Consider the following 8,134-nt stretch of genomic DNA (forward strand, 5'->3'; position numbering starts at 1 on the left):
AGCTCGTGTGTATGGGAGAGATCATGTTCAGGAACCTTCTCCATACCTGTCTATGTCTCTACACCAAGTTTGAGCCAGCTGAGGGCACCTCCCTCCAGGAGAACCCGTCCTGCTGGAAGGGTGAGGAGGAAGGTGGCAGCAGGGGTAGCTGGGGCAGCTGCAGGGTCTCAGCCACAGAATGGCTGAGGTTGAGGGGACCTCTCTGGAGATCATCTGGTCCCACCCCCCTGCTCAAGCAGAGTCACCGAGAGCCCCGTCTGCCTGCCCTGTGTTTTTGCGGACAGGGATGAGGCACAGCACTGGGCTGGGAGCCCTACACCTGGGAATGGTGCACACCAGTCCCCAAGACCCCTTTGCCATGATGCTCCTCTCCTGGTGGGTGCCCACAGTGTGAGTTGGGGCTTCCCCCTGCGCGTGCACGAGCGAGCAGACGCGGCGGGACCCGTGCGGGGCCTGTCACACCGTGTGGCTCTGTATCTGCGCGAGGTGGGTGGCTCCTGTCTGTCTGGTACCAACTGTTAAATAAGGATTATATTTAAATGCATATATATGTATAGGAAAAGAAGAAATTAAAGGAGTCGTATTAACACAGAGGTTAGAGGCAGCGTGTGCTTTGTGTCGGGCTCTGCCGGGGTGAAACGCAGCCAGGCAGCAGGCTCCAAAATCCCCATGCCAGCCCCCCCTCCTGGTGGGCAGCAGCTTTCTGTCCCAGGCTCAGTATCTGCAGCCCACCCCAAGTGAGGCTGGAGCACCCTGGGACCCCCCAGGACATGCTGTGAGGAGGTGGGCGCGTCTGTCCTGCTGTCTGGTTAAACCCCCGGGCGCTCCAGGTCCTTTGCTCAGCAGACCCAGCAGCATCCCCACTGCTTCACACGCGCACAAGAGAGAGCTGGGACAAGCAGGGCTCATGGGAAAGTCGTTTTTAATGGTTTATTGCCAATGTTACAAAGGTTGACACACGGTCAGACAGGCGGGAACCACACCGGAGTTGTAAAAACACCAACAAGTCGAGGGCTGTCGTGTGCTTTGGGAAGAAAGAAAGAAGGGAAACCTCAAAGAAAGTTTGCCTTGGCCAAGCTGCATGTCCTGGGAATGCTGGGGCCTGAGCCGGTCTCGCAGCAGCCCCTGGGGGAGCTGGGCTTCGGGTTGGCAGTGAAGTGGGCTGCGGGGTCTCCAGACAGTCCCCATGGCAGCCTGGGCTGGGGCAGCGCACGGCGGTTCCCCTGAATCTGCAGGGCCCCGGCTGTCTCACGCGGCACCAGGCTCACCCCCCTCCTCTCCCTGCAGACCCCGCTCCCCACCACGACAGCGGCTGTTGGGAAGGGAAGGAAGGTGGGAAATGCCCCTCTTCCGTGGGTGCCTGGGGAGCCAGGCACTGCGGCCTGCCCCACGCAGGGGGGCTGCCTGCCCCACGCAGGGGGGCTGCCCGCCCTGCTTTGAAATGAACACCTGAAGCTGCTGACAATCTCCAGAGGGTGGGTACAGGCACCGTTTCCCTGGGGTCAGCTCAGACCCAGCTAGGTGCATGTCATCCCCATCCCGCTGCCTGTGCCCCATGGCTCCCAGGGCCCTGGGAGCTCCTGCCTGGCCGGGTATGGTGCAGAAGACCAAAAACGAAGTTTGTGCTTTGTAGATGAGACCCTGCCTATGCCGAGGGGGTCGGGGGTGAGGCAGCTGTGCTCGCCCCATGGCTGCAGCTACGCAGACCCCTCAGCCCCTTGCCCCCTTGGCAAGCTACAGACGTGTACACACACACACACACACACATAGAGATGCACGCACGCACGTGGGAAGGTCCCCAGGGGCTCGGGGGGACAGGAAAAGGAGGAGGAGGTGGCCATCTCCCCAAAACCACATTGGCACCGAGCCAAGAAAAGTGCATTACTGGCCCGGCAGCAGCGGGGAGCACAGAGGTGCCACGTGCACCCCTGCCTCATGCCCAGGTGCAGCCCCCCCCACTGGCACAACGCTGAGCACCCCCAATCCCTGCTAGCAATCACTTGCTTCTTAAAACTAATGTTCTCTTTCCCTAAGCCACTTGCCTCCCCGTGGCACTGCTCACCTGAGCTCTTCTGAAGGCAGGATGTGGCTCTGGTGGGTGCCATGAGCTGCCAGTGGTGGGGACAGGGCTCAGCCGTCCTGTCCCCACACAGTGATACGCTGCCCCACGCTGCCCTGTTTTCCCCCAGCCCCACCACATGCCCCACAGCTGCCATGGACTGCGCAGGACTAAGCAGAGGGCCACTCTCACCAGAGTGGGATTCAGGAGGATGAGCTGAGATCCCCCCCAGCCTCCCCCAGGTCCCCTCCTGCTCTCAGCACCTGCTTCAGCCCAGGGGAGCCAGGCGGCTGTGGGACAGGGACAGGAATGTTCTCCCCACTCCCCATGGCCCCAGGGGCAAAGAAGGGAACGCGGGGCTCGGCACTGGAGTTGGGGGTGGCAGGGGAGGGCTCTGCTTCCCCTGTCCCCCTCGACAGACAGTTACACACACACACAGAGAAAGGAAACCGTAACCTTATAAAAGACACCGAACGCGAACACCTGCGTGTTCTGGGGCAGCCCCGGCCCCGTCACCGCCTCGGCTCCCCCCGCACCCCCCCGAGAGGCCGGGCAGGCTCACGCAATGGGGCCGAGTGGCTGGCGGCCCCCTCAGGCACCTAGGAGCCGATGATCTGGCCGGACCATGTCTCGTGCTTCGTGTGGGGTGCCAGGTTGGTGAGGACCACTTCCACAGCCTGGAACTTCTGGTTCTTGGGAGGGATGGGGCAGACCTTGTACGTTACTTCATCCCCCTCCACCGGGACATACTCCCCCTCGATGCTGCAGGAGAGGAGAGGCAGTGGGTCCGGGGCCAAGAGCTGGACCCCTGCCCTGGACCACCCAGCACCAAGTTAGGCACCCAGTCCACCAGCTGCTCCTTGGGAAAGTAAACTTACCGACCATGGAGGGAAGAGGACAGGCAGAGCCCCATCCCCACCCCATGGGGACATCCCCACCCCAGCCCTTGGGTGTCCAGCCCCATGCTGATGGCACAGCACTCCCAGGGTGTCCTGGCACCCCACGATCCCCAGGCTTACTCAGACACATGGACGAAAATATCCTCTGTGCCGTTCTCGGGGGTGATGAACCCGTGGCCCTGGGAGCGTGAGAACTGCTTGCAGACACCCTTGAAGATGGGGCCGGCGGAGGCACGCGCTGTCCTGCGGGAGGAAAAGGATGGAGATGTCTCACCCGCCCCGGTGGCACAGCCAGGAAAGGTTTGCCACAGAAACATGATGTTCCCAGGAGAGCCCATGGCACCCACCCTCAGCACCGCGGGCAGCTGGGTGCGCTGACACTGTGTGCTGCAACGGGACGTGCACCAGGGTTCTGCGGGTGCTGCTGGTGACAGGTGTCCCTGCGCGGCTCAGCCAGACGGTGCTGAGCCCACTCACTGTGTGCCGGGTACTTACGCCGAGTAGGTCCTGGTCCTCTTGGTGGGGAGGGGGCTGGGCAGGTCCCGCAGCAGGAGGTTCCCTCGCTCCCAGATGCGGCTGCCCTCCCGCTGGAAGGGGAAGGTGGGCCACACCGGCGACTTGGGGGAGTGCAGGGGTGGCACAGCTGGCGGGGCGCTGGGGTCCGACGACATGGTGGTGCTGGCGGGCTCCTCCGTTTTGGGGCCGGGCGGGCAGGTGGCAGGAGAAAGGGCACCCGGGCACACGGGTCTGCTGTCTGCAGCCTGGGGAGCAAATTGGGGGAGGGTGAGGGGGTGGTTACAGGTCTCCAGGAGGGGGGTGTTTGGTGGGAGCGGTTTGCTGTCAGGAGCTGCCCCCTCTGCTCCCAGCCCCACATCTGTGGGGTGGGCAGCATGCTGCTGGCCTTCGGTACTGGGCACCACCCCCCGGCACTGGGAATTGCCCCAGCAAGCCCATCCCAGCTTGAAGCAACCCAGGATTTTCCAGCAAATAAAGCCCTGGCTTGTTGCTTTGCCTTTCATTTCCCAGGATAACCCTGCATGGTAGGGATAAGGTCACTAAAAAGCTGCTGTGGGAGAAGGAGTAGCAGAGCGCTGGCTGCCACAGGCAGGGACTGTTTTGGATGCCCACACAGCACCACCCTGCCCAGCCCCTCAGTCCTGGGCTCTGCAATCTCCCCAGCCCAAGATTTCTGCAAAAGGGCGAAGGGAAAGGGGCCAATACAGCAGGTTACGTCAAGGTCAGGGGGCTGAGGAGGCTTCCTCGGCACTATGGGCTTCAGGACCCAACCTCAGCTCCAACCAGCAGCTCACTGACCACCTGGGCACAGCCTGACAGGGAAGGAACACGGGGAGGCTGTTTCGGGGCTAGCAGCAGCACAGCCAGCCTTCGGGCACCCCAGATGAGCCGTGACACCAGCACAGCCTCCTGCTGCTGTGGACATCAAGCTCCGGTTTTTGGCTGGCGTCACGTGGTCTGAAAGGAGCTGAAGGCCCAGGGAGCAGAAGTCCCGTAGCCTCCGGCTGCCAGAGGCTGCACAGGATGCGGCGATGGACCCTGACGGCAGGGAGCCTGGCAGAGAGCAGGAGCTGGAGCAAGGGTGGGCAAGGCCGTCACCACTGAGCCATCCCAAGCATGAAATTAGGGGGGTTGTGCATTCTTAAGCCTCCCAGTGAGATGCTCTGATCTGTGATGCGCAGATCTGCAGCCACTCGCTCAGGCAGCCTCTGCTCTGCTGGTTTCTTCTCCTGTTAATTGCCATGAGCCATGCTGGGTGCCTCTGGCTTGGGATGCACCTGCCTTGGGGTGCCCCGTGCCAGTGGCTGCTCGGGGGCACTGCACTTTGAGGGTGCTGGGTGGGGACTCACCCATCTCCATCATCCCTCAAGCTTGAGGGCTTCCCCATTGCCCCAAGCTGGGGAGCCTGAAGTCCTGCAGTTACCATCCCCTTCCCTGCCACCCCCCCAGCCCTCCCCACCCCTCTGGAGCATGCAGCATCTTTCAGATGACACCTGGACACACCAGGAAACCCAGAGAATATTTAATTTGGCTTCTGACTCATCTGCAGCCCTTGAGACGCAGAAGCCCTGGGAGGACGTGCAAAAGGGGGTCACCTCCAATCCCAAATTAGCAGGGACCAAGGACATGGGAAAAGATTTCTAGAGCAGCTGAAATTTTGGGGAAGGACCAGGCAGCTCCTGTTCCACTCACTCAACTCCACTTGCTTCCCCTGCCAGGGGTCTGCCTATTGTCAAGCCCCGACTGCCGCCAGTCCCACTTTGGTGCCCACCCATGTTCCTAACAACTGCCCCCTCCCAGCCCTGCAAAGCTTCACCCCAAGATCCAGGCGGCAGAGGTGACACTACAGTCCTGCCCTGAGGCAGAAGCCACCATTTTCCTCCCACCCTCCGAGACAACTTCTGGTCATGACTGCAACCCCCTCCGAAAGGTCTCTCCAGATGCCCCCTCACCAAACCCTTCATGCACTCCAGTGGCTTCTTTCTGCCTTGAAGCAGCTGGCGCACACGTGCCTGTCTTCTGCTCCATGGTCCAGCCCACACCAGGCTGCTCGGCTCCCGGTCTGCAGGGCCCAGCGTCTTCCTTCTCCATGCCCAGGCTCAGCACCTCCTTCCCCTATCCCCAGGCTCACCATCCCCTTCACCCATTTCCAAGCCCAGCACTTTCTTCCCCAAAAAGAAAGAGGCTCAGGGAGCACCCAGGCAAGCCATGTGTGCCCCCTGTCAAACCGCCTGTGCTGGCGAGCAGCCTGGTGACTTCTGGGCAGCAAAAAGTGACGGGGTCCCCAAGGGTCGCTGCAGGATCTGGCACCTTCCCAGGAGGTGTCGGGGCTGGACCAGCTGGATGATTTGGGAACAGCCCAGCAACGTGGAGTCATGACTATGAAAATGGCTTCAGCGCCTCCTCGGTGCTGGGTTTCACTGAGGAGGCCTTTCGCTTTCCCCACCACATTACGGACAATGGAGAGCATTTAACCTGAATAAGGATGCTGGAAGCAAACTATTAGTATGCTGAGAGGGTTGGTTGGTGCCAGGATAAAGAGCTTCCTCCAGCGGGTCTGCAAGGGACTGGCAAAATGAAAGTTTCCCGGAGGCAAAAGAAAAATGAGAGGGGAAGGGGAATGGAGGTACAAGAGCAGGAGCCTTGCAGGGACACAGTGGTGTGGGCAGACAAAGTGGCAGCCAGGCAGGGGCTTGCCCCAGCTGCACCTGTGGGACCAGCCCTGGCCAAGATGCGCTGGAAGGCTCCCTGATCTGGGGGATGAGCGGTGATGGGGGAGCAGGAACATACTGGGCACTGCCAGGAAGAGGAGGCAGACAACCCGCTCCTGAGGCCCGAGGCTCAGCAGAGGGTGCCCTCCTGGCACTGCCATTTGCCCCCATGAGCTACCCTTGCCCCACCTAGGAGAACAAGCCAGGCACGACCACCCACAGGCACTCTGGGGGGGGGTCTGGCTGGCTCACAATGGCATCAGGGAGAGCTGTGGTATCAGGGAGAACCTTGGCATGGGCTAGGAGAGCACAGGAACAGGACACAGCAAGGCTGTGAGGTCCCCATCCTTAGGGGTGTGCAGCGACCCCCAGGACAGATCACTGAGCAGCCTGCTCTAACCAAGGCATTGCACCTAACTCTGGAGCAGAGACCCCTGCCCGGGCTGTGCCAAGGCTGGCTCTCATGGCCAGCAGTGCTCTACCCCACTCCAGTGCCTGACTCGAGCACCCCAAATTTGTGGGTCAGCCTTGGGGCCCCCCGGCAGCTGAACACCCGGCTCTGTGGTGGTGAAGCTGAGGCTGAGCAGGAGCTTTGGCACCACGGGGGGCTCGGGGGCGGTATCCTGCCTCGCACCTCATTTAAATCTCCACAGCAAACAAAGGGACTGAGGAAATTAAACTCATGGCAAAAGCAGGATGAGAGAAGAGGGGAGATGGAAGCACGTCCTCGCCGGTGCCTCCTCCCCTCCCAGTCCAGCCAGAGAGCAAGGAAAGCCTCTCTCATCCTCCTGTCCTTGTCCTTCCCTCCCTCTGCTCCACCCCACCATCCTCTCCCCAGCCTTTTCTCCACACCGCAGCCCCAGCAGGCAACAAGGAGGGGGTACCTGGGGGCTGGGAGGCTTTTTGTCCCTCTCCTCCACCACCAGCGGTCACCCTGACCTCCCCCCTGGTGCTGAGAGCATCCCTCCGCACCCCAGATCTCTCCTGTCCTGGCAGACGTCACCCATGACACCGCATCTGCCCTACACACAGGCAGTGTGGGGATGGAATCCGGGTCACTTGAGGAGGCGAGCAGAGGCTGAAGCAGCCCGGCTGTACCGCGGGGCACGGGAAGCATTTCCAGCCTATCCACCCCCTGCCATCACTGCAGGACCCCCACCATGCTCCTACCTCCCCTCAGTGGCTTTGCTCTGAGGGAAGACAGTCCTCTGAGACACGGGTAAGCAGCGGTGAGCCCAGTGCTCCCTGGAAGGATGCTCTTTGTAAGAAACACCCTCCACCCTGTCCGTTTTCTTCCCTCCCCCTCCCAAAAAAAGGTCTCGGCCTGAAACCCCAGAGCCCTCTGGTGACAGGGCTTCCTTCAGCAGTGGCAGCCAGCTTTGCTCTTCTGTTTTTCGGAGGGAGGGCAGGCTGCCGAGCCGAGCTGACAGTCGGAGCGTTCGCAAAGCATGAAACCCGGGCCAATTAAGGCAGACAGGCAGTAGACACATCAGCTTTTATCTCGAGATCCAAGTACCCCATTCATCACCAGCCACTGAAAGGTCTGTGGTTTATCAAATAAAATCACTGTCTCTCTCCCTCTCTTTAAAGCCAAACACATCGACTTGGGTGCCGGCTGTGACCTTGTTTAACTAAACAGCCTTTCAAGGTCCCCCAGAAAGGGGGAAGGAGCCTTCTGAAGAGACACCAGCCTCTGTCTGCCACTCCCCGTTCATTAGCGGCAGCAAAGAAACCCCCCTCAGCGTCCCTGGGCCGGGCGGGGGATACATATTTAATTGGCTTAATCGCCCTCGGCGAGTCGGCCCTCCCGCGCGGCCGGCGCTTCTTTGTGCTCCTTCCCATCCGCTGGAACCCCTGGGATGGATGGATGGGTGGATGGATGGATGGATGGATGGATGGATGGATGGATGGATGGATGGATGGATGGAAGGACGGACACTCTGCTGGCA

General features: G+C 61.0%; 1 protein-coding gene across 1 annotated transcript; it reads right to left on the reverse strand.

Annotated features, from left to right (window-relative positions):
* Positions 1-2,658: 2,658 nt before the first annotated feature.
* Positions 2,659-3,629, reverse strand: CSDC2 (cold shock domain containing C2; the record flags this gene model as incomplete). Its single annotated transcript, XM_084265363.1, has 3 exons — positions 2,659-2,821; positions 3,079-3,201; positions 3,454-3,629. The coding sequence occupies 3 exons, from the start codon at positions 3,627-3,629 to the stop codon at positions 2,659-2,661; spliced, it is 462 nt and encodes a 153-aa protein (XP_084121489.1).
* Positions 3,630-8,134: the final 4,505 nt, after the last annotated feature.

This window comes from Gallinula chloropus (genome assembly GCF_964237585.1).
Source record: "Gallinula chloropus genome assembly, chromosome: 1".
NCBI lineage: Eukaryota > Metazoa > Chordata > Aves > Gruiformes > Rallidae > Gallinula > Gallinula chloropus.